This window comes from Panthera pardus, unplaced genomic scaffold (genome assembly GCF_024362965.1).
Source record: "Panthera pardus isolate Hobbes unplaced genomic scaffold, ASM2436296v1 HiC_scaffold_3, whole genome shotgun sequence".
In the NCBI taxonomy this organism is placed as follows: domain Eukaryota; kingdom Metazoa; phylum Chordata; class Mammalia; order Carnivora; family Felidae; genus Panthera; species Panthera pardus.
In genome coordinates, this window is record NW_026526876.1 from 20597257 (window position 1) to 20623631 (window position 26375).

General features: G+C 50.5%; 1 protein-coding gene across 11 annotated transcripts in view; it reads left to right on the top strand.

The window, feature by feature from the left end:
• Positions 1–26375, top strand: part of SLC39A11 (solute carrier family 39 member 11) — a 427544-nt gene that overhangs the window by 78487 nt on the left and 322682 nt on the right. For 9 of the 11 annotated variants that reach the window (XM_053893198.1, XM_053893200.1, XM_053893190.1 and 6 more), the window contains 2 exons: positions 7709–7827; positions 12435–12473. In XM_053893198.1, the coding sequence (XP_053749173.1) occupies positions 7709–7827; positions 12435–12473 (158 nt within the window). Of the gene's footprint in view, positions 1–4031; positions 4156–6544; positions 6564–7708; positions 7828–12434; positions 12474–26375 lie in introns of those variants that run through there. The other 2 variants (XM_053893194.1, XM_053893195.1) reach the window with 2 other exon arrangements.

Sequence of the window (26375 nt, forward strand, 5' to 3'; positions counted from 1 at the left end):
GCCTAAATCTCTAAATATGCACCCAGGGCACATTAGGTTTTGTGGGTTCTGAAGTTTATGCAATTTTAAGGGTCCTCTTTAAGAAAAAAAATTAGAAATTTTGATATTAAAATGAATATTACTTTAGTCTGAGGAAGAAATCACAAGACCTTAGCTTGAGGCCCTTTTCTTCTGAGGCTTCTGGGCAGTTATCAGCAACGACATGTGCCCTGGTCTGCTAGGTGGTAAACCTAGAACATTCTCCACTTCCTGCAACGTAGGTGCTCAGTTGATCTTGGAGTACCGGGGTCCCACAGAGTGCCTAGCATGGATCAGAGGCTTGTGAAATAGGCATTGAGTAAAGGCAGGCAGGCAGGCAGGAAAGAAGGAAGGAAGGAAAGAAGGAAGGAAGGAAGGAAGGAAGGAAGGAAGGAAAGAAAGAAAGAAAGAAGGGGAGGAGGAAGGAAGAAGGGAAGGAAGGAAAGAAGGAAGTTAGGAAAGGAAAGAAGGAAGTTAGGAAAGGAAGGAAGGAAAGAAAGAAGGAAGGAAGGAAAGAAGGAAGGGGAGAGGAGGAAGGAAGAAGGGAAGGAAGGAAAGAAAGAAAGAAGGAAAGAAGGAAGTTAGGAAAGGAAAGAAGGAAGTTAGGAAAGGAAGGAAGGAAAGAAAGAAGGAAGGAAGGAAAGAAGGAAGGAAAGAAAGAAGGAAGGGGAGGAGGAAGGAAGAAGGGAAGGAAGGAAGGAAGGAAAGAAGGAAGTTAGGAAAGGAAAGAAGGAAGTTAGGAAAGGAAGGAAGGAAGGAAAGAAAGAAGGAAGGAAGGAAAGAAAGAAGGAAGGGGGGGAGGAAGGAAGAAGGGAAGGAAAGAAAGAAGGAAGTTAGGAAAGGAAGGAAGGAAAGAGGGAAGGAAAGAAGGAAGAAGGAAGGAAGGAAGGAGGGAAGGAAGGGAGGAAGGAGAGACAGCCAAGAGATAATCATTCAGGCTGCCATGATGGGTGTTGGGCTAGACGTTGGGTGATTCACTCCAGTCACTGTCTTAGGATGGGGAGCCTGAGGCTGGGAGGGCTTGGGAGGCGCTGGGGAATTTGTCCAAGGAAACTCATGTGCCAGGCTGAGATTCCTCTTGGCTGTCAGCTCTATGACCTCCTAAGAGAAATCAAGATCTCGGACAGCGAGGGAGGGAGAAGGGGAAGCGGGAAGAAGGGGTAGAGAAGGAAAGACCCAGGACCCCCTGGGCTGGATCCTTTGTGCCCATCTCGTAGCTCTTCTCCACGTCCCCCAGCCCGTGGTGTTCGGCTGCAGACACTGCCACTATCCCCACCCCCACCTCCACTCTGCCCCCATGCTGCGAGGGGGAGGCCCTGCCAGCTTGCTTCCCCAGGTCAAGCCACAGTAATGGGCCACCATTCTGCTGCCCTGAGGCTCCTTTGCTGACTGTCAACATCACTTAGTTTTATGGCCTTTAGATACTCGGGAGGCAGCCCTCATAGCCTGCCTAACACCCCGCCTCTCATTAGTGCCTGCTAGTGTGTGTGTGTGTGTGTGTGTGTGTGTGTGTGTGTGTGTGTGTGTTTACGGTTCACTGGGGGAAATTCTGAGATTTGTTTCTTGGGGGTCGGCCACCCAGCCTGAGGTCAGCCCGAGGCTCTGCTGACCGGGGTGTTGAGTTCGTCCTGGGAACCCTGTATGTCCGATGCAGGAAGAGTGCCCTCTCTGGAGTCAGCTGGGCTTGGATTCCCACACTACCCTGTCAATCTGGGGTACCGACAGAGCTTTCCTGAGACTCAGTCTCCTTATCTGTTAAATGGAGTGTCACAGCCCATTTGGGCTGCTGTCACCAACCACCACAGACTGGGTGGCTGATCCCCAAGAGAAACTGATCAGTCACAGATCTGGAAGCTGGAAATCCTAGATCAGGGGGTGCCAGCATGATGGGGCTGAGGGACCTGTTCTGGGTCGCGGACTCCTCATGTGTCTCCACACGGCAGAAGGGGGTGAGGGAGCTCTCTAGGGTCCTCTTTGTAAGGACACTAATCCCACACAGGAAGGCTCCACTCATGAAATTCATATGTCTAACCCCCAATATGACTGCATTTGGAGATAGAGCATTTTGGAGGTAAGTAAGCTTAAATGAAGCCATAAGGGTGGGGGTCCTCATGCGATAGGATTGGTGGCCTTATAAGAAGAGGAAGGGAGAGAGAGAGATTTCTCTTCCTCCACAAGAGGACAGTGAGAAGGCAGCTGTCTGCAAGCCGGGAAGATAGCTGTTACCAAGAACCAAATCTGCACCTTGATCTTGGACCGATCCTAGACTTCCTGTTTCTAGAACTGTGAGGCAAGAAATGGCAGCTGTTGAAGCCAGCCCCCGCCCCCCGCCCCGGCCCTTCCCGATCAGTGATATTTTCTTGAGTAAGACACCTGGTCTGGTTCTCTGTTGGGTCTGAGAATCTCCTGAGGGCAGAGAGCCCCTACAGTCACCAGGCCATCTCATTTCCTGACACGGTGCGCGAATGTGGTGCCACCCTCAATGTGGATGACAGCTTTTTACTGGACAAAAGATGCCAGCTCCTATTGAATCCTCTGGTGTGTGGCACTGTAGTTATGAACAGTTTTTCTGACCTGGTCATCCTCTGGTAGGTTCCTGAGACAAAACATAGGACACGCAGTTAAATCAGAATTTCTGGTAAACAACGAAGGTGAAATATGTTTTTAGCATAAGTATGTCCCAAATGTTGCACAGGACACACGCTAAAACACGATTTGTCTTTTACTATTTATTTATTTATTTATTTATTTATTTATTTATTTTTTAACGTTTATTTATTTTTGAGACAGAGAGAGACAGAGCATGAACAGGGAGGGGCAGAGAGAGAGGGAGACACAGAATCTGAAACAGGCTCCAGGCCCCGAGCTGTCAGCACAGAGTCTGACGCGGGGCTTGAACCCACGGACCGTGAGATCGTGACCTGAGCCGAAGTCGGACGCTTAACCGACTGAGCCACCCAGGCGCCCCTATTTTTAAAAATGTTTAATTAAAAAATAATTTTTTTAACGTTTATTTATTTTTGACAGAGAGAGAGAGAGAGAGAGACAGAGACAGAGACAGAGCATGAGCTGGGGAGGGGCAGAGAGGGAGACCCAGAATCCAAAGCAAGCTCCAGGCCCCCAGCCATCAGCACAGAGCCCAACGTGGGGCTCGAACTCACAGACCGCGAGATCATGACCTGAGCCAAAGTCGGATGCTCAACCGACTGAGCCACCCAGGCGCCCCCACGATTTGTCTTTTAACTGAAATTCACATTTAACTGGGCATCCTGTTTTTTTGTTTTGTTTTTGTTTGTTTGTTTGTTTTTGTTTGAGAGAGCACAAGCAGGGAAGAGGGGCAGAGGGAGAGGGAGAGAGAATCCCAAGCAGGCTCCATGTTCGTTGCAGAGCTCGAGCTCACGACCCCTGGGATCATAACCTGAGCTGAAATCAGGAGTCGGATGCTCAACTGACTGAGCCCCCCAGGAGCCCCCCCCCCACCCCCCCGCTGGTCTTTTCATAGAAGGCCTGGGAAGCAAAGCCCTTGACCTAGAGCAATGGTTCTCAAAGCGTGGTCCCAGGACCAGCACATCAACAAATCTTAGTTCAGAACAGAAAATCTCGGTCCCCGCTCAGACTGGCAGAGCCAGAACCTCTGCAGGGTGCCTGAATTCTGTGTTTTGACATTTTCCCTGGTGATTCTGATGGGAGCTATAGATTGAGGGCCACTGATTCAGAGAACGATGTTAATACCAGGAGGTTCCTCCCCCCCCCCCCCCCCCCCCACACACATCCGTTCACTCAGCTGCCAAGTGTAGTGACATAAATGATATCAGGGACGTTACAAGGCGCTCTCTCCCCGTGGTTTCTGCGGCTTCATAGGAGACCGCAGAGGCTTGTACAAGCAGAATGTTCTCCTCTTGGCCTCGGGGCTCTGTTCCACCCGCCCCATCTGCTCCCGAGCCTGCGGAGGGCTGTGAACCAGAGAATTGATTCTTCAGGCGGGATCTGCCAGTCGCAGCCGGCGGGGAGGGGCCTGGCGGCTGGAGGGACACGTGTGCCGGGAGGGAAGCAGGAAGTGACTTCGGGAGAGGAGCCGGCCGAGCCAGCGGCAGCGGGGCTGATGGAAGTGGAGTGGGGGCTTGAGAGGGCACCGTAGTGAGTCAGCTCTTTCTCCCTTCAGCGCCTCGGTTGGGCCGGAGGCCCGGGGTCTGGGGCCCTCAGGAGAGTGTGGGACCTGGAAGGGCAAAATGGAGTTTGGAAGGCGGTGCCCTCCGGGGAGAGGAGGGGGTCGGGGGGAGAAGCCGGATGGCTGTGGCAGGTGGCAGAGGAGGGGAGGGGTGCCCGGAGCCCCCTCTTCCCCCTGGCCGGGTCGGCTGGAGGGTGTTGACCTGCCTTCCTTTGACAGTGGTTCACCAAATCCTCTTTGTTCGGCGGTTCGTGGTGGGCGTGCGGCTGTGTGTGTGGGGGGTGGCCCTGGGGCCCTGGGGGGGGGGGGGAGCAGAGGCGGGGCAGTCTGCGTCCCCTCCCACTCATCCTGGGGAGCAGCACGGCCTTTTGGACCTGACTGGACATTTGGTGACGGTGCAGCCGGCCTGAGCATGTGCATTTGGAACCCTTCCCCGGGGTCACTGGCCCCCAGACCACACTTGGAGCAGTGAGGTATCAGAGAACTTTCCACAGTCCCATCGCCCAAGCCTGAATCCCGTTGCTGGATTCAACTCGTGGAGCCAGTGTGTGTGTGTGTGTGTGAGTGTGTGTGTGTGTGTGTGTGCGTGTGCAGTTTTATTAAATGTTCCCACCTCTCCAACATCATCAATACCTTGAGGCCGGCTCTGGGAGGCAGGGTAACAGGTTAGCGAGGGAGAGAAAAGAAATCCTGTATCAGTCAGGGAGCCTCCTGTGCCGCTGGAGAAGAATGTGTGCACACATCTTTAAAGTTGGGGAGGGCAGAGAATAATCCTCCCTCTTGCACATTAATCCACGTTTATGTATTAACATCCGGCCCACAAGGAAGTCTGAGCCCCATCGCGGGCGGTGCTGGGACTGGCGCCCCTGTTCCCAAGGTGCTACTTACTGGCCCACCTATTGGAGAAAACTTTTCGTTCACTTGGGACTCTGTGCCAGTCTTGCCGGTCCCTCCCTCGCAGGGCAGGGCAAGTCACTTTCAAGGCTCTGGGCCTCCTAGAAGCGCCAGGGTTAGAGCAATGCTTTCCATTTTCATGGGTGTGAGACTCCCTCACAGCACTTGATAAAATGCAGAGTCTTGTTTCAGCAAGTCCCGGTGGGGCCCAACATCCTGCATTTCTAACTGGCTCCCGAGGGGGACCACCCTTCGAGCAGTGAGGATTTAAAACAGCACCTGGAAGAAACTTCCAGGGCCACCGGGTTTGCATTTTCAGTGGTAAATGCTGTGATTCTTGGGACGGAAAGGGCGTGCTTGGCCTTGCTGATCCTTTCCCTTCTATCTTGGGTGCTCAGGTAGATGCAGACAGGCTGGGGTAGTGCTGTCCCTCAAACCAGGCCCTCCCGCCCCCGGAACACCCAGAGCTCTCTTGGTGGCGAACCCACAAAGTCCACGTTGACTTTGGCCTGTTGGCAAATGTATGTGGTTTCCTCTTCTCTGTAGCTGTTAAAAGGCACATTCAGTACTGAAAAAAAAATTGTGTTTATTTTTTTGTTTGTTTGTTATGACCTGTGTTAGATGATAAGTACTAAGGGGTGACAGCTGTGTGCCTTTCTTTGCAAACGCTGTTTTAAATTTTATCCACAAGCAGCCAGAAATAGAAGGTTGAGGGGGTAATGATCCAGATGTCTTGGTTGACAGAGAAACACAAACCACTCATTTTAGGGGGACCTAACATGATGAAGTATGTAAATGGGTGGGTTTTTTAAAAAATATATTATTTTTTCTTTCTCTGGGGCACTCCCTTTCCTGAGTTTTTATTTAGACACAGTCTGAATCCATAGAGGCTGTTTCTCTTAGAGGTTTCCTGGCAAGGGAGCTGGGCTTGGGCTCATCTGGGCTCACCTGGGGACCCACAGCCTTCCCAGGTTGGAGTCCTATCCACGTTGCTGAGCCCCTTGGCATAAGGGCCCCGTCCACCCTCTGCCACGGTTTCCTTACGGGGTTAACAGAGTCAGCGTCTTTAGCTCTTGGTCCAGCTCACAGAGCTCTGGGACCTGGCTGGGCTGAGCCCCGTGGGGTCGTATCCAGCCCTGTGGGAGCTGGAAGACCGGTGGGCAGTTGAATGAGCCCTTTGAGATGAGGCTCTGAGCCCTGATGTTTGTGTACCGGAACATGGGGCTTTTCAACAAATGGGTTTCTCTGCCTTGTAACTTTCCACAGCAAGACTCTGATCCCCTATCGTGTCAGAGCTAGAATTTAAAACGTGTTCAAGTCTAGAGGAGGTCCGCTGAGCGGAAACAAGAAGGAATGGTACTTCCCTTTCTTTCCTTGGTGGGCAGTAGTGTGAGTTCCGTTTCATTGGCGGTGTGCTCAGTTGACAGGGAAATGCTCCCTCTTCTACCTCCCTCTCCTTGTCCTTGCTGAGTGTCCCATCAAGGTAAGCTGGCCCCTTTCTTTTTTTTTTAATTTTTTTTTTCTTAATGTTTTTTATTTATTTTTGAGACAGAGAGAGACGGAGCATGAGCAGGGAAGGGGCAGAGAGAGAGAGGGAGACACAGAATCGGAAGCAGGCTGCAGGCTCTGAGCCATCAGCACAGAGCCCGATGCGGGGCTCGAACTCACAGACCGTGAGATCATGACCTGAGCCAAAGTCGGACACTCAACTGACTGAGCCACCCAGGCGCCCCATAAGCTGGCCCTTTTCAATACGAGTGTTTTTTGGATGCCAGGAAGCCCCATTTCATAGGGGTGCCAGGTGTGAAAAGGTATCATCCCTGTTCTTAAGCAACTAATGATGTAAAAGATATAGGAGGTGAGTCCATACAAAGAAAGCACCGCAGGTGTGCATGGAGACAGGCGTGGAGAGGGGTCGAAGTTGGCGTTAGAAGGTGTTCTGGGTCTGCTGGCTGGAACGAGGGAAGGAAGGCATTCTGGGAGGGAACCCGATGAAGAGTGACTTGGAGGCAGGACCATCTGGGACTTGCCGAAGGTGCCACAAATGACTAGTTGAGCGGGAGTTTGGGGTGGGGGTGGGGTAGTGGTAAAAGAGTCGGTGGGGTATGCCCTTGGCAGGCCATGGGGAGCCATTGAAGGTTTGGTCAGGACTTAGGTGGGAGAGCTTCAAGAGGGAATCTGAGTTAGTCCCCTGTATTTGGAGGAGACAGAACCGATGCTGGGCAAGGGCAGCCGGAGTAGGCAGGATGTGCCAGAAGGCTGTAATCAGACCCTCCTCGTGCTCTCTTCCTCCCCGCTGAATAATCCACATTTTATGAACTTCTTCTCTTTGGAACTATCTCCCCAATGTCCTAAGCTCTTCCGTGGGCTCCTCTGGCGTCTCCCTAGGAGTCCCCAGGTCTGTGCGTGCAGGGTTAGATGACTTCTGATACGTGTGGGGCTGGACGAAGAGGCCGGGTCTGTGCCGGGTCGTTGAGGCCGCTGAGGGATGGCAGGGCGGAAAGGTGCATAGCGCCAAGCCAGATTGTGGGCCGGCTCAGGTCGAGGGTGTCAGACACCTTAGCACGTGCAGGTGTCCCTGAAAGGCGCTGCCGGCGGCTGACCCCCCTCTTGCTCCTCTGCACACAGCTGGATCCAGCATGCTCCAAGGCCACAACTCTGTGCTCCAGGCGTTGCTGGGGACCTTCTTCACCTGGGGGCTGACGGCAGCTGGGGCAGCTCTCGTGTTCATATTCTCTAGCGGACAGGTGAGTTGGCATCGCTTGGGTTCTGAAGTTTGCAGGGGGCGGGGCTCTTGGCAAGCTCTGAAACCACACAGGGCAGGTTTCCCCGGGGAAGGCCACTGGCCACGCCTCCTTACCCCTGTGGTCTTTCTAGGTCCTGTTTTTCCCTCCTCCTCTCCCTACCCGGCTTCTGCTCCCCTCCTGGTGTGAAGGGAGGAGGAAGGGAGCCCAGTTATTAAGCCTCCTTTAGCTCCTGCCTGGTTTCTAGCTTCTGGCTCGTTTCCTTCGGTCCTGGTGCAGGTGGTCAGTTTGGTGGGTTAGCCATCCCGCCCTGTGTCCTTGAGCTAGCTGGGATGATTGAAGAGCCCTGGGGAAAGGAAGGGTATCTGTTCCCCTTCTCATTGATGCCATCTTTTTGTTCTCTCCCCGACCCTCTCTGGGATGGAGACACACAGACTTGTCTCCCCCTGCCCCCACAGACCCCCACCCCACCCCTCACCCCTGTGCATCCTCTACCCCTGCCCCCAGCAACCTCACTCACCCTGGTGCCTCCACACCCCACCCCCACGCACCCCGTGCACCCCTGTACCCCCCACCCCCCCACATTCTCCCACCCCCATACCCTACACTCCTCCTACATACCCCACACAGACTCCCCTACCCCCGCCCCTCCATGTGCATACCCACAATCCTCCCAGCCCACACCTTATCTCTCCATGTGCCCCCACCCCATACATCCCATATACCCTCACGTACCCCACATGTATCACAGAGCCCCCCCACTCCCACTCACCACCCCCCCCCCCCCCGCAACACACACCACATACCCCTCCCCACTCCACAACCCCAGCCCACCTCATATACCTGAGATTCCTTCCCCTTCCCCAGCCCTTGACCCCCTCGGTCCATAGGCCTGGAGCGGTCAACCCATCTTTATCTTGAGGAACTGTCAAGTCCCCGCACCCTTCAGCAGGCTGCCTTAGAAACTGTAGGCGTGATAAGCGAGGGAGTGATTTAAGATCCATTTAAACATGCCGTGAGCCGGATCTGGAAAGGCAAACACAGCCTAGGAAGTTGGCAAGCCAGACGCTCTTGTGTTAGAGACCAGTAAGACGGGTGTTTGCTGGCAGGTAAGCTCTGACTTCCCCACCGCCCTCCCCCTCCTCTCCTCAGTGGGAGGTTTGGAGCTTATGAGACTTATACCACCGGCATCCCAGCTTGCCCTTGGCAGGTAGTGAAACCTTTCAAAACCCAGTCCCTGAATGAGAGACACCCAGGTGGCAGAGGAGAGGGCCCAGGTCACCTCCTCCTCCTTCACGACAGTCACGCCAGGTTTTCTGGGGTCCCGTCTCTGTGCCCTTCTAGGGCAGGGCAGCCCGTGGTTGTATCTTCCGTAGTTACCCTGCTGAGGGCTGAGTGAACGGCAGCACGACGGTGGATGGGGCCCCAGAGCCCCGTGTGGCCCGGGCCAACGCTCTGGGGGCACTTTGGGAGGAAACAGGTGACTTCCCTTCTTCACCGAGGTGCCCCCTTCTGCTGTGGAGCCTCAGAGCCCCTAATTGGTCTCGTGTTACTATAATCACCGAGGTCAGTAGGAGAAATTGCTGAAGACTTCTACTGTGTGGAGGCACGTTCCCCATGAACGTCACCACGTTTGGTGATTCACTAGAAGGACCCACAGCACCCAGAATATAGTTGTACTCATGGCTAAGGTTTAACATTGAAAGGATCAGCAGGAGAAGGATATAGGCGGAGTCTGGGGACATCTGGGCACAGGCCTTTGATGCTCCCTGCCTCCTGTGAGGGGCCCAACGAGGACATTCCTTCCCCCAGCAAGGAAAACGCAGTTAACACACGCGTGATGTGTCCGCCCGGGGCACCCTGTGGAGCCTCAGCCCCAAGGATTGTACCAGGGGTGCTCATGAAGGCAGTGCATGCTGCCGAAATTCCAGACTTGCAGAAGGAAAGCAGGTGTCCTGCATCCACGACCTTGTCTGGAAACCAGCATAGGCACCTTGACCCACCCTTACCAGGGAATGGAGGGGGCAGTTCAAGCACCACGTTCCCAGAAGCCAGCCAAGGAGCAGCCTTGCAAGCAGGACCTTGCAAAGGTAGCAGGCGTGGGTGGGCTACAGGCACCCTTTCTGCACAGGCAGATTGCATGAAAAGTGGAGGGAGGCACGGCGTTGGGAGGCAAAGGTGGCCAGAGACAGGAGTTCACAGAGATGTGCTCTGGTCCCCGCAGCAAACCTCAGCTTCCATTCGGCTAAGATGGGGGCCGCAGTGAGGGTCACCTGGGATAGTAGACACGCGGACGCTGCCCTCCTCAGTTGCTCTCAAACGTCTCTTCCCTCAAGGGCGCCTGGATGGCTCAGTTGGTTAAATGTCCGACTTTGGCTCAGGTCGTGATCTCACGGTTCGTGAGTTCGAGCCCCGCGTTGGGCACTGTGCCGGCATCTCGGAACCTGGGGCCTGCTTCAAATTCTGTGTCTCCCTCTCTCTCTGCTCTTCCCCCTCTCATGCTCTCTTTCTCTTTCAAAAATAGATAGACATTAAAAAAAATTAAAAAAAAAAGTTTCGCTCAAAATTTGTTTTCTTGCTTTAAAATATATTTTAATTGTAGGAAACTCATAACGTATGAAAAAGCTTAAAGAAATAATAAAAAAGGTGCTTCTCAGAAAAAAAAAAAAACTCCAAGCCCTGAACCTGTTCATCCAGAGTTCAGTTATATTCGCGTATACATTAACTTACCCGTATCTGTTTCTTTACATGACAGGGATCAAATTTTATGCAATATTTTACAACTAGTTTTCCTCACTTGGTATCATAAACATTCTTCCTACATCCCTAAATGCTTTTTTGATTATTTTGATCACTTCGGTTACTTAACTGGGCGTGTAATATTCTGTTGTCAGGATGGTCTGCAGTTTATGTAGCCCTTCCCCAACTGTTACGTCTTTTCTCCTAATGTCTTTAGAAATACTTTTGTGATGAACATAAACCTTTGAACACCTAGCTGATTAGTTCCTTGAAGTAAATGTCTGAAAGTGGAAAAACTTAAGAAGTATAATTTTTCTCCTTTCAGGATCCAGATGAATGCTGATAGAATAATTTTTTTACCTGACTTCTTTATTAGATCTGTCTGGTTTCATTAAATTATTTGGTTGGCCAACTTTGCTTATGTCATGGCACGCCTAGAGGAAAATGTCATTTGTATGGCTTCCTGGGGTCAAAACTTTCCGTCCACCTCCAGCCGCTCAGAGGTGGGAGAGGGCTGAGCAGTTGGGGTAATCACCTCAACCAGGCTGTAACGTATTCACGGGGCTATAGATTCTGTTCCTAACTTAGACTACAAAGTTAAACAAGTATTTTTAAATGGAAATATAAAATGCATATAGAAAATGCACATTTTATTTTTTTAACATTTATTTTTGAGAGAGAGCGAGCGAGCACGCACGCGTGCAAGTGGGGAGGGGCAGAGAGGAGGACAGAGGATCCAAAGCAGGCTCTGTGCTGACAGCAGCGAGCCCGATGTGGGGCTTGAACTCACGAACCATGAGAACCTGAGCCGAAGTCGACGTTCCACCGATTGAGCCTCCCAGGTGCCTCAAAAAGCGCCCATTTTATAAGTGTGCAGCTTGGTGATTTTTCACGATCGCCTATAAAACTAGTACCCAGGTCAAGAACTAGAACAGCACCAGCCCCACAGCAGCCTTTCAGGATCCTTTCTAATCCCTACCCTCCATCCCCAGCCTCCACTGCCAAGAGCAATCCCTCTCCTAGCCTGTGCCCGCAGAGATTAGTTTTCTCTGTTTCCGTACATTATATAAATGGAGTAATCATACGGTATGCGCTCTTCTGCGTCTGGCTGATTCCACTCTGCTTATTTTCCAGTTTCCCCATGCCCCTGCCTGATGATGGGCTCCATTCATGCATATGTCGTGTGTGTTCTCATTGCCGTGTGGTATTCTGTTGTGTGAATACATCCTAATTGTTGCATCCATGCTACTGTTGGTGGGGCGTTCGGGTAGTTTCTAGTTTTGGCTCTCACAAGTACTGCTGCTGAGAGCTGCTCTGGACACGTGTTCGGTGAGTCCAAGTAGGCGTTCCTGTTAGGTGATGATTTCACTACTCAGGGGTAGCACTGCTGGGTCGTAGGGTATGTTCATTTCCAGTTCGCTGGCTGCTGCCAGTTCGTTTTCCAAAGTGGCTGTGCCATTTTGTCCCTCCACCTGCAGCGTGGGAGAGTTTTGCTTGGTCCCCATGGTCCCTACCAACACTTATCAATTTCCATCTTTTAGGCCAGCTACTTACTAAAGGTTTACAGTTATCATTCACAGGAGAGCCAGGTAAAAGACAACACGTGGGTCAATGGAAGCCAAGCACCACTGAAAAAAAAACTCTGATTGGCTGTGGGATGGATGGAAGGCTAAAAAAAAAAAAAAAACAAAAAACTTCCCCCTGGTTCTTGGCCTATTTGATAAAGGTTCCAATCCAGGCTTCTAGCTGGACAGGTTGACAAACTTAGGCACGGGCCAATCTTTATTCGTGCGGCTCTCTTAGATCATATGGTTTCCTCTTATCCCCAGACTCATCCCTCAGACTCTGAAACATCTTGTTTATATTTTCAGAGGCGGATCTTGGATGGAAGTCTTGGCTTTGCTGCAGGGGTAAGTAGTGTGTCAGTAGGAGCGATGTAAAACGGAGACATGCTTATTCTAACATTTCTGTGCCAAGGGGGTATTTCCAGTCTCTCTTCCTGCCACCTAGATGCATCTCTCTGGTCTCCAGGTGCTAATGGCCCCTTCGTATCTCTGCCCCTACTTACCGTCGAGCTTACTGAAATGCTCCCACCTCTCAGGGAGAGAGGCCTGCTTGTAGGGCAGCTGTCTCAGGACTTGTGAAACGAGGTGGTTTTTAGGAAGGGCCTCCACGGCGCTAGTTAAATATCTTTTCTCTCTTTCCCTTCCCTTTAAAAGCCCTTTTTTTATTGACATCTCCAAACATGTTAAAAAAAGTGGAGAGAATCCCAGGTAGCCATCATTCAGCTTCAAGCATTACCGATGTTTTGCTAATTACATTTCTGCTGACTTCCCCCAACCTTCTTGAGAGGTTGGAATATTTTGTTAAAGCGAATCCAAGACATCGTGTAAGTTCACCCGAAAGTTAAATCCCCATCTCTAACCGGATGGCTTGTTTCGTTTTGTTTTTTTTACAACATAATCCCCTCATCACACTTACCCAAATTAGCAACTCCTTGCTGTAAGTAACCTAACAGCAGATTTTCTCCCATTTTTTTCTTAAAAAAAAATTTTTTTTTTGATGTTTTTATTTTATTTTTGAGACACAGAGCACGAGCTGGGGATGGGCAGAGAGGGGGAGACGGGAAACAAAGCACGCTCTGGCGCTCACAGCAGAGAGCCTGAACCCACTTGCCTTAACATCATGACCCAAGCCAAAGTCGGACGCCTGGCCCACCGAGCCACCCAGGCGCCCCTCCTCCAGTTTTTCAAAGGGGTCATGGGATCAGCAGCTGAGCAAGATTTTCATATCGATTATATCTTTTAAGTGCCTTTTATTCTTAACAACCCTTTTTTTTTTTTTTCTCACTCCAGTAATTTGTTGGAGACACTGGGTCTTTTATATCCGTAGAGTGTCCCACATGGTGAATTTGGCTGATGGCTTCCTCGGTGGGGGGCTGTGTGCCTTGCTCCCCGGTTCCGCGATCTGCTGTGAGCCGGGCGTTAGAGCCTGGGGTTTGGGGAGTTCAGGGCCCGCTTCCCAGGCACGCATATACCGTGGTGGGATGTTCCGGTTGTGTTCGTCACACCGGAAGTCCCGTACCACGTGGTTTTCTCTTCCGGGTGATCAGGATTTGGTTCCTTTGCCGCCTTTTTACTGGGATCTGCAAAAACTGGCCTGGGGGTGGGGTCTCCCAGAGGTGCTTAAGTCAGCAGCCGTCAGACTGGGGTCCGGGTACCTTCCAGGGCACACAGAGGCCCTCCCGGTGGTGCACAGAGGCACGGAGAGTGTTCACGAAATCCGTTTCCAGGTCCTCAGCGGCCACAGGCTGTCTTTCCTGAAACCCACTCTGGTGAGGACACCCTGGCAGGCCGAGGTGCTCCTTGCCCGAGTCCCCTTCCGCATTTGCCCTCTCCCACTTTACAAGATAGAGGCACTCTTGCCATACTACCCTGTCCCTAGGTGGCCAAATCTCCATGCGTAAATGGGGGAACGCTTGCGATGTTGGTGCTGGAGTGGAGAAAGTGAGGCCTCTAATCACCGATCCCTGGGCATAAATCCTTAAGTGGTTCAGACATGTCTCGCCCTTTGACTGTGGATCTAATCAAATTGTTTGCAGAGCGATGCTTAAAAACCATTTTGGGATTTGGGGCCTGTAACTTGGATAAAATTCAGAGAACAAAATGACATTATTGTAACAAAGTATCTATTTTCTCCATCCTTTTCTTTATGCGAACACATTTCCTCTTTGCTTATGTTTAAAAAAGAAAGAAAAAGGCAAGAAAAATAGAAACAAAATTGATTCCCAACTCTTAATCTAGTGATGATCACTTAATATTTGTCCATGGATGTATGAGTGAATGGAAGAAACAAGGCGGGGGGGCTCATCCATGAAAATACACATTTCCAAAAAAATTTTATTTTTTAGTGTTTAGTCATTGTAAAACAGTGTATTACATTTTTGTTGTTAGAAATCTGTTCTCTACCACTAATCATTTTAATGGTAACTCAATCTGGGAAATTGTTACTTAAGCAGTTAGAGCCCTAAGTTCACGTGAATTTTCCTAAAAATTAAATTAAAATGTATATAGACATTTATATTACAAAGAAGTAGGATAAATAAATCATTAACAGACTTTCTAGCATAAAACAGAAGTTGCTTTAGGGTAAAATTCTGTGGGGAAAGAGAATTGAAATTTTAGCCTGGGAGAAAAAGTAATGATGTAAGTTTTGGGACTTTTCAAGAAGAGTTCGCTTTTTTGTGTGTTTAGGATGTAGCCTGTGAACAGAAGAGTACGTAAAACATGAACATACAGTTTATATATACATGTTTATATATATATTTTAAGAGGATAAAATATTTGTCCCTGGCTATAGGAATGAATCACTAGAGTAAGAGTGGGAATCAAATCCCTATGCTGTTTAGATCCCAGTGGATATAATTAATTGACTGATGAAACAGAAATCAATATTTATATGCCGGAAATGTCTTTGCACCTCTTCAAATTCAAGATGAAAACCTTTTAAATGTTAACTTTAAAAGGAGTGAGGGGGTACCTAGTTTTTCAAAAATTCTTCTAGGGGTTACATAGATACAGAATTTGAAGAACTCTGTTCTGTACTGTCTTTCTGCTTTTGACTAGGCATTTGTGTCTCCTGTTCTAGGTGGCTCTTTTAGGGCAAAAGCCACTGTAAGGTTTATATAGCAAAAAGCAAAAAACAAAATGAAACAAGAAAGGGAACAAACAAGGAAAAGCAGAGAATAATAGTCTTCAGGACATGTAAGAATAAATTTGGGAGCATAATTAAACATGAAAATTTTAGATGTAATTTCCCCTCCCCCCCCGAAAAAAAATCATCAGGCCACTCTTTTGTGGTCATTTAAGTATGAGGATCTAAAATAAAATAGTTTTACTTCCGTTTTTTAATGTAGTCGTTAAAAAAAAAAGAGAGATTCTAAAAATTATTTACGTGTGTGTGCTTTTTTCTTTTATTTTTAAAGAAAATAGGATTTACTTTTCTGAAATTGACCTTGAGCTAGTTCCACAGAAGGAACTTCTGGAAAGTCACCAGATGCATGGAGGAAAGTAAAAGTGTGCTGTGGGAGACCGTTGAGACTCAAAACTCAGGAAATACCAGTGGCCTTGGTGACTAGTAGTGGGTTCTCATAAATGCTTCCCCAAACTAGGGAGAAGGCAGTAGAGCCCAGGTGGCCTGAGCTGTAATAACCACTTGTACTAATCATAGGAATAATTTGTATTTAACACAGCCATTCTGTTGGCTAGGACAGTAGTTCTCAACTGGGGGGCGGTTTTACCCCCCGCTGCAGGGGGACATTTGGCATGTTCAGTTGTGACAACTGATATCTAGCGGGTAGGGGCTAGGGATGTTGCTAAACACCTTCCAGTGCACAGGACAGCCCCCCTCTCCCCCCCCCCCCCCGAAGAATTACCCAGCCCAAAACGTCCGTGGTGCCACAGCAAGAAATCCCGGTCCAGAGCATTTTGATGTATCCTCTCTGGTCACAGAGTGGAATGTATAAAAATACAGATGTATTAGAAGTTAAAAAAAGAAGAAGAAGAAAATCATCCTGCCCCCCCCCCCCCCCCTTGCTTCTCAGAGGTCACTGCTGTTAACCATGAGCAGCTCCTTGGAGAACTGTTTATTATGCACGTACAAAGTATCGGCATAAACATGCCACAGGGCTTGCTAGCCTTCAGCACTGCTCTGAGATGCTTTGAGTAAATACCTTGAAAAGGGAAAGCCAGCCATCAGTCGGTTGACTGGGGTCCCATTGTACTTTGCACAGATGTAACATGTTTTCAGATCAGCGGGATACATTTATGCATGTGCTCTATGTTCATTGACACCCGTCTCTGCTTTAATGCTGCAGTGATGTATCTATACAATATATAATTGTGCACCGAGAAAGGAGATTCCTGGGACAAAGGACGTGGTGTTTTAAATGTGCTTAGCGGTGTATTTCACAGGTGGTTTTTTCCCTCATTAGCAGGGCCTTGGAAGCATTAATCAGTTCTCCTTAAATGACTCTTCAGAGAATCCCATTTGCCTTCTGCCGCCGCCCCCCCCCCCACTCCTGACTCCTAAAAAAGGTTTAGACTCTTTTAAGTCTTTCATAATCGTTGTCTTTTTCTTAGTACCCATGTCAGCCGTCACGTCGTTTTGCCTGAGGTGTGAACTTAATGGGGAGAAATTATTACCGTTTAAAAAAAAAAAAGGCAGAAAAAGAAACCTAGAGCATTACAGCATTAAAGCCGGAAGAGTTTTAACAACTTAAAAAAAAATTTTTTTTTTAATGTTTATCTATTTTTGAGAGAGACAGAGAGAGATAGGGTGAGCGGAGGGAGGGACAGAAAGAGAGGGAGACACAGAACCTGAAAACAGGCTCCAGGCTCCGAGATGTCAGCACAGAGCCCGATGGGGGCTCGAACTCTCGAACTGTGAGGTCATGACTGAGCCGAAGTCGGGATGCTTAACCGACTGAGCCTCTCAGGCGCCCCAAAGCTGGGAGAGATTGTAGATGGTTATAATAGCTAATATTTATTGCACCTTTGTTGTTTACAAGGTGCTCTGCTGAGCACTTTGTGTCGACCATCTAATTTAATTTCATAACGACTCCATGAGGTATGTAGCGTCTACTATTATTTACTGCCACTTTACAGCTGAGGAAATAGGCATAGCAAGTGTAAATGAATTGTTCCGGATCTCCCACGGTGAGCAGAGGCAGGATTTGAACACACAGTCTGACTCCAGAGCTTTCCCCTCTTAAAACCACAGTGCCTCCCGGCTGATGTCTGGTCCAGTTGCCCCCCCATGTAGAGGCAGGAAACAAATGCAGAGAGAAGAAATGACTTCTCTAGAATCGGAAATCACTAGGTAGGGGCAGAGCTAGGACCAAACTCAGCTGAGAAGTCAGGAGCTGCTGACATTTAGCTGTGTGACCTTGGGCAAGCTCCTTAGTGTTCCCGGACCTCAGTTGACTCTGCTCAGTTGACTGACATTGGGCTTGATGGTTTGTTAAGGGCTTCTTGGTTCTGTCCAGTTAAAGAGGGCGGGTTCTAGCATGGGTTAGTGTATATCCTTTTCTCGTAAGGCAGTTGGGAAGCGTTCGTTTCCACTTCACGTGTTCACTCACTCACTCACTTGTTCGATGGCGAATTTACACATGCAGTTGAATTCTTTTCATACCGAATTGAGATGAGCAGTCATCGTCCCGAAAGGTAAACGTTTGGGGGAATTCGAAGAGGCCAAAACCATCAAGGGTCACCATTCACCATTTTAATTTTCTTTGCTCTGGTTTTGATGTCTCTTTGGTGAGGTTGATACTCACTAGTAATCTCTGAATCAGTGTACATCCTCTCTCAAGGAAGACACGCTTGTGTGGCATAAACAGGACCAGGAACCTGCAGAAGAGAAAGGCAGCCTACCAATCAAGAAGCTTGCTTGTAGGCATGAAGAGGCAATTTAATATGTTATTCTTTAATCCCATGGGGAGCTGGGTTCTCATGAAGGGCACGGTTTTCTTAAGGAGGGTTTGGCTGAGTCTGTTTTTGTGCAGAATATGGTGAGTAATATTTTCTCCAAATAACTGGCCTCCCTGTTGGAAGTTAGTGATGCTCTCCGGTGATGGCCCCAGAGTCTGGAGGACGAGGGTGACCAGCTGTTCTCCATTTCCATGGCGAAATGGGATGAGCAGAATGGACTCAGTAGCATGAGGGACTCAGGGAGATTTCAGCCAGCAGGCAGTGGAAAAGTGACCCGAGCCACAGTCAGACGCTTGGACCGACTGCACCACCCCGGTGGTGGTGATGTTTGTCCGTTTGAGGGCTGAGACTGTCCTCAGCCAAGAAGTGACGAGGTGTACTGGGTTTGGCTTGATGGGACTTGGAGCCGTCTGCCCCCGGGGGTCTCATGTGACCGGCTAACTGTGGCATGGTGGTGTGGAGAAAAGGGGGGGGGGGGAAGGGCGCCTGTCTAAGCAGGACCATTCACAGCCTCCCTCCAGGTTCTGTCACGATTGGCAAGGGGCCACCTGCCGCTTCTTGCCTCCTCTGCCCTCGATTCACGGGAATGCCGCGGGAACAACTGGCGCTCAAATCTCGCAACCGAGGGCTTTGGACCCTTAAGGTTTGCGTGGAAAAGCATTTTATTTGTAAAGGTCTCCCATGGCCAGTTTACAACGGGAAGACTTCTCTGTCTCTGCCGAATGTTTTCAAACCTTGCGAGGCACGAGCAGCAGACGCTGAATGCACGTGGGGGGCAAGCCTGACTTCCGGCTCGGTGCTCCTGGACCCCAAACCGTAGCGGTTCTGCTGGGCTCGAGAGCGATGTGGTGACAGCTGTGTCCCCTGGCCCTCCCCTCATCTTCCGTGACATGTGCCGGCAGGATCAGGGGCCTTCCTTCCCGACACATCCGGACCCTGACACCAGGGGTGGCCGGGTGAGAGAGGAAGAAAGGGAGAAAAGGGAAGAAGAACACCCAGGAAGGAGACAGACCATCACTATTATTATTCGTGTGTCTTTCCTTTTCAATTTCATTGCTTCAGATCTCCAGTGTCGTTGTAAAACAGTGTGGGGGAGGAAATGATACACGTTACCTCCCATCTGCACTGACATCTAGGTGGAAGAACCCACGTGTATTGTCTCTAAGCAGCTGGCCCGTGTGGCTGTGGGGCCTGCCCAGAGTCGCCTGGATGGTTACCACTCGCTTCCCTGCCTCGCCTGTCCCTCTCTCCCTGCCTTTCCCGGGTGCTCAGGCTGTCTGTCCTCTCGTGGCCTGGGCACCTCTGCTTCCCCCCTAGTTTCCTCTTCCTTTCCTTGCAGGCCTGGGCCCTGCAGGGATTGGGGCCAGGGTGTTCTCCTTGGGGAATACCTGCTCCTCTTTGTCTGGGGGGCATCCTTCCCTGTTCCGTGAAGGGGAGGGGCGAGTGTATGCAAGTGACCAGCAGCTTAAAAAAGGGCTTTGAGATTCCGTTTCAGTAGTCAGATGTGAGCGCATCCAAAGGCAGTAGCTCTTACACATCTCCCTGCAGGAGCAGGTAAACATTGATAGATATTCCTTAAGATGACTGGCTCAGTGTCACTCATTCAGTCATTCATGCATTCATTCATTCAGCATTTATGGAGGATCTGTTGTATTTCCAGGCACTGTGCCGAGTGCTAAGGATTTGAAGGGGTGATAGGAGTGGTCTCTGTCTTTAAGGAGGTTACGATCTAGTTCTAGTGGAAAGGTGGGCACCCCTGCCTGTTTTTCTGTCGGCAGAGATTTATTGGCACCCACCACGCCTGTCTCTTTTGCATACTGTCTGCGGGGCTCGTGCATCATAATGCAGAGTGAGGAATTGCTAAGGACCACATCGCCTGCAAACCCTGAAGTATTCACCGTCTGGCCCTTTGCAGAAGTTTGCCGACACCCTGATTTAGTGTTTACGGTGGGGGTTTTCTGAGGCCTGTTGCAGTACAAACAGCCCGAGCAGGCGTCCGCCAGCTCTGTGCTGTGAGGGGCTAGGGCTGGTGGTCTCAGAACGTCCCTGGAATGTCTGGTGTTCCTGAGCAGGTGATTTCCTGGAGGAGCTAGGTTTTGCGGGGCGGCGGTGGGGGGGGGGGGTGGGGGGAGTTCCTCCCCAAGGAGTCCTGGCCTTGGCTCATGAAATCGATGCTGCTGCTGCCCCCTTTGCTAGGGGTGGGCCTTTGAAGAATCTTCAGGGATAGCTTTGCAGGGCAGCACGGTGAATTATGTGGACCACTTTGCTCTCATCTTGTCACATAAGGCACACTGTGTTTAGGACAGATGGCCAAGGACAAAAATGTGTCCTTTGAGATTGTGAATGACTAGGTTTCCCAGCTCAAATCAACCTCAAGCTGGCAACCGTCCTCAGCACCCGTGGTCTAGCAGAGTGAGCTCAGTTGGCCTCACATCCTCGGCAATTTAGTCCCAAGGAGCTTCTCTCTGGCTTTGGAGAAATTCCCTTCGTTCTGATGCAGCGGTTCCACTCAGGCTGCATGATAGAATCCTCTGGAAAGATTTAGAAAGCCCCAGTGGCCTGGACCACACCCCTGGACTAACTACGTCTAAATCTCTGGGGCTGGGATAAGGCTTCAGTGGTTTCTCGAGCTCCCCGGGTGATCACAGCAGTGAGGACCCAGTCCGAATGGGGATGACGGTTTAATGAAGGATGGGCTGGTGTTTGGAAACAGCAGACTCCCTCCAGAGGCTTCAGGTAGCTGTGGGGCTAAGAGTCTGGCTGAGCCCGCGTGTGGGGCTGGGGCCGTGGTTACAGGGGCGCTGGGTGTGGAGGATGGGGCCTCGGAACCCGGACCGGGGGGCCCAGGGGGAGGCTGCTGCCTGGCGGTCCACTGTGTGCCTGGCGGGTTGACTTTGATACCAGCCTGAGTTGGGAGGGGACAGATGTACTCAAACGTAGGTTTCCAGTTGGTTAGGTGATACTGGTGTCCCAGCTGCCGGAATGAGAACTCTGGGCTCCCCGACACATGCAAAAGAAAGACGAGAGGCAGGATCTTTGCGGCTTGGAGAACTTGAATGTGAGCTTAAATTCTCACCCGACGCACAGTCTTTGTTGGATCGCACGCTGTGTCTGAAAAAATCTCAGTATGGGCAGGGCCCTTCCGGGAGTCATCCAAGGCATCCCTGTGCCATCAGACAGGGCAATGTTTTGCCTAATCCAGACAGATGGTGGGGATGGGGCTTGTTCCCAAAGACTTTTATGAAGCAAGTCTCTGCTTTTTTTTTTTTTTTTTTTGTAACCTAATTGAGTGTTTAGCTAGCTTGTTAGAAACTTACCTAATCTAAATGTCTTCTGCAGTTTAAATAAGAGAGAGTAGCTGACATCATCTTTCTTTGGCATCTTAGCACAAATCACATTACAAAGCATTTGCTTAGGGTCAGTTCTTTTGCAAGCTACTCCAAGTACAAGGGGTCAAAGTCAATCTTGGTTAAGTCTTGTCCTGTGGCCTTAGCGTGCCAAGACCAAATCTCTACACGTATTATTAACACAAGTGCTTTGTGCAAGGCCTGCCTTTGTGCAAGGATTGCTGCTGATTGCTTTTTAGTGGTGGCTCACTCACAGGAGGGGAGAAGAGCCGGTCATCAAAGCTTTGCCAAGGGCCTGTGCAGTTTTAGCGATGGCTCAGACATGTGTTCTGTTTGCAGAAGAAACTATTTATTTTCTTCCTTCCTTAGGGAGTGGCTGCCCGGAAGGTGGGAGCAGGGAGAGGATGGGCCTCAGGCCAATCCATCCAACCATTTAGTGAGCACCTACTGTGTGGAAGGCATTGTGGGGGTACGTCAAGAAGCAAGATATAATCCCTCCCTGCAAGAGGCTAAGGCCGGCTGGGTTCCTGCAACCACGAGACAGGTCGGCATGTGGTTGTAGGAGGGTAATGTGTGCAAGGTGACAGGAAGCCTGGGGACAGGGAGGAATTAGGGAGGACTGCTTCAAGGATGAAAATGAAACTGGAAGAATAGGTAGTTTGAGGATGGGCACGGAACGGGGAGGAAATGAATTCTGGGCAGAAAGAAGAGCATACTGGAAGCACGGGCATGGAAAACACAGGACTGTTTGGCGAAGGAATGGCGATTGGTTTGGCTGGAAGCTGGTGGCCGCAAGGTAGGTTGGGCCTGGATGTAAACAACCTGGGGCCCCGCGGAGGAGGGTTTGCGCTCTGTTCTCTAGATTGGTGGGGAGACCCTGGAGCTTTGGGGGAGGGGAGGTGACCAGAGTTGTAATTTCAGAAGTGGGTTCTCTTGGAAGCAGATAGCACGGCCCCATAGGGAGCAGATAGCACGGCAGCGGGAGGCAGGTTGGAGGCTCTTATGTTACTTTACGTGGACTCCTGGACTCCTTAGAGGCCTTGAATCAGGCAGAGGCAGGGGAGTTGGGAAGGGAGAGACAAAGGCCGGGCCTGCCGGAGAACTGGGGACTTGGCGGTCCTTTGATTGCGAAGGTAGCCAAAGAAGTTTCAGGGCCCATCACAGGTACCGTGTTCCTGGGGCTCCTTCCCCTGGGGCAATCAGGGAATTTGGTATCACCTCCTGGCTTATGGGCTGAGGAGGGGGGGGGCTCCACCAGAAGCAGGGAGGTGGAGTTTATATCAGGCTTTTCTCTTTTGAGTGGGTTTGTACTTTGGAATCTGTGTGGCAGGATGGTCTCCATGGCAACCAGCCACCTACACCTAGCTGTACTGATGGTGATGCTTCCTTCTGCTCACCGTGCTTTTGACTGAGAGTCACTGAGACACCCCCCCCCCCCCCCCCCCCCAATAGTGGCTTAAACAAGAAAGACTCCTCTCATGAAGAAGAAATCCAGAGACTGTGGCTGGGAAGGTAGATCCATGGAGTCCCGAGGGATCCAGGCTCCTTTTCTACTTGGTGCTTTGCCCCAGAGGGAGGCACTTGCCTTTCTGGCCCAAGGTGGCTGCTGGAGCTCAGGGCATCACAGCTGCCTCCAGGCAGCAAAATGTCAGCCGGGAGGGAGATTCCCTGTAAGTCTTGCCTGACAGCTCCACTTGTAACTCATTAGCCAGAACTTACCGGAAGACCCCATCTGCCTGCAAGGAAGGCCAGGACACCCGGTCTTTCAGCCATGCTGCAGTGTGGCCAGCTAAACAGTGGGATTGTGTTCCTAAAGGAGGTGGGAGAATGGAAACTGCAGCAGGCAATTAGCACCCTCGGCCACACAGCCCATCACGGAGAGAACGTTGAGCATTGATGCTATTATTGATTTGCCTTCCCTGTGTTCATTTTGTATGTGGTTGTTCTTTCAAGTGAACTGGGTTATTTTTTTCTTTAGTTTCTTTCAAAATGGGGGAGTAAAAACATGAACTTGGCAAGAAATTCAAGTAGCTCAAAGGGCATGCAGTAAAACATAAGTCCCTCCATGTCTGTCATCAGCCAGGGCTTTGGAGGCCACGAATGACGGAAAACCTAACTCAGTCTGGCAAAGGACTGATGAAGGAAATGTGTTGGCCCATGCATTTAAAATACCAGGCACAGAACTGACCTTGGATAATACTGCCAGACTCTTTAGATCCAAGGACATCACTGGGGTCTGGGTTTCTCCGTCTCCTGGTCCTGTTTTTTCCCTGTGTCTCCACTTTTGGGTAATGTATTGACATCCTCTCAGACTCACGTCTGTGGGGAGGAGGAGCCCTTCTCCCCCAGCTTTAATGGTCCTTGGAATTGAGTTTCATGGGCAGGAAGTGACAGGCCTCACTTGGGTTGTGTCCTCTTCCCCGGGCCCTAATTCCTGTTGCCATGGGGATGCGGTGTGTTAATTGGCCAGGCCTGGGCCACATGCCCACACCTACTGGCCTCTTCCTCTTCCCAGTAGGTAAAATGCAGAGACTAAAATTGATGAACAAGGAGGGGAGAGATGGTTCTTCTGAAGCAGAATGGAGGTATCCTTGCCCAAGTAGGTATGATGGAGATTGGGTGGTCAACGTGCAGCAAACGTGCCCACGTTCTTCAAGATACAGCAAGCATCACCCACACTTCTTGTGCCAGTTAGAAACCACCCGAAAACATGGTGGCTTAAGTCAACAGCACTTTATCACTTCTTATGCTTCTGGATCGACTGGACTCAGCTGGGTGGTTCTTCTGGTCTTTCCTGGTGTCACTCATGGGGTCGGGGCATCTGGTGGCTCGGTGGGGCTGCGGGGTATAGGAGGACTTCACTCACAGGTCTGTGGAGACTCACAGACCTGTCGTCTGGTCTCTGTCACGCACAGTGGCTCATGGGTCAGTGGTGCAGGTGGAAACTGTAAGGCCTGTGGAGGCCTGGCCTCAGGAACGTACACAAAATCACTGGTCGTGTTTTATTGGCCAAAGCAAGTTGCAAGGCCGCCCAGATCCAGGGGGCGGGGAAATACTCCCTGGTCCTTGGTGACCACAACCTGCAAAGTATCATGGCTCTGTGCTACCCTCTACCTCCTCGCTTTGCAGAGGTGATGCCTGTCGACAGTCTACCCTTCCAGGATCCATAGTCCCTTTTTGTTGCCGGGTGCCATCTTGTCATTTCTAGAAGTCCCGAGACCTCTCTCCTGGGTCTCCCTTTGTCCTGTTTTCTCCATCCTGCTTCTCAGCTTCTCAGCTTCTCTTTGGGTGTCACTCTCACCCAGTGGGAGGAAATTCTGTCTTTCTAGGGTTCCATTCCATTCACAAACGAACACGCAAGGAAGGAGTCTGAAGACCCAGTGAAACTTGATTCATGCTCTGGGGGCAGGAGAGAAGCAGAGCTTTTACAGGCCCAGATTAGTCATAGGTGTTCTGGTCTCCTGAGAGGAAGGAATTTGGGCTAAATTCTTAGGACAAGAGCCCCACTGTTCTGGAAGCAAGAACTAGCCGTTGGGTGAGGTGACATTCTGTGGCTAACAGTAATGTAATCGGTCTGGAATCTTTTCATATGGGGGACACATGACCTTTTGAGAGTGGGTGTGTGTCCACACTGTGGAATTGGAAGGACCCGGGAGAAATACCAGTTCTTACATTCCATGCTTCAGCATTGTTTGGTTTCGTTAACCTGTATGACTTTGATTTTTTTTTTTAAAGTTTATTTATTTTGAGAAAAGGGAGGAGGGGCAGAGAGAGGACGTGGGACAGGGGGCTGAGAGAGAGAATCCCAAGCAGGCTCCTCACTGCCAGCCAGGAGCCTGATGTGGGGCTCGAACCTACGAACCACAAGATCATGACCTGAGCTAGAGTCTGACACTTAACTGACTAAGCCACCCAGGCGCCCCTGATTTTTTTTCTTTAAAAAAAAATTTTTTTTTTTTAACATTTATTTATTTCTGAGACAGAGAGAGACAGAGCATGAACAGGGGAAGGTCAGAGAGAGAGGGAGACACAAAATCCGAAGCGGGCTCCAGGCTCCGAGCTGTCAGCACAGACGAGGGGCTCGAACTCACGAACTGTGAGATCATGACCCGAAGTTGGACACCTAACCGACTGAACCACCCAGGCGCCTCTTTTTTCCTTTTTTTTTAAAGGTCAAAAACTTCCCTTTCAAATTCAGGCATCAGTCTTATTCCCTCTTTGCAGGGGAATCTCTGCGTCATTTTGTGAACATGATTTAAAATATAAAGAGCATATTGCTGAGGGCAGGGTGGTGGAGTGAACGAACGTCCATCCTGGTGTTTCTCTGATGGGCGTGCGGGCTGAGCGGCAGGACAGTTGCCGAACTGTGGATTTATCCCTCTTCTCACTCCCCCACTGCCCCCAAGCGTGGTGAGTGCAAGGAGACCAGAGAAGCTATAATCAGAGGCTGAGGACGCTCACTCCTGCCTTCTCCCAGGGCCCCTTGGAGAGGTTTGTCAGCCTCTGGCTCTCCTTCCACGATGCCTCCCATCCCAAGGAATCGGACCTCAGGAGTGCCTCCGTCATACCTCCGCTTTCCGAGGCGAGAGGAGCCTTCTTGGGCAGCTGATCCTGCTCGGTGATAAACAGTGCTGGGCTCAGACAGGGAGTCGGGAGCCCTGGGTCGCTTTTCTAGCTGAGCTGTTTACAGTCCCTGTGATTAGCAGCAAGTCTTGTAACCTCTGGGCATCTCATGGCTCCACCGAGACTGAAATCCTTCCCCTCCTACCTCGTGCAGAGAGTGGAAGGGAAAATCAGGGCATGATGGTTTAATGCCTCTGTGCCCTCTGGAGCAAAGCGAGAACAAACTACCAGAGAGGCAGCCACCTTACTAGCTTGCTGGTGGATGCTGCTCTTTGCTGTCCGGGTGCCCTGGCTTTTAATCCCACATCTGACTTTGGCTCGGGGCCACGATGAGCTGTTTCTCCACGCTTCGCCG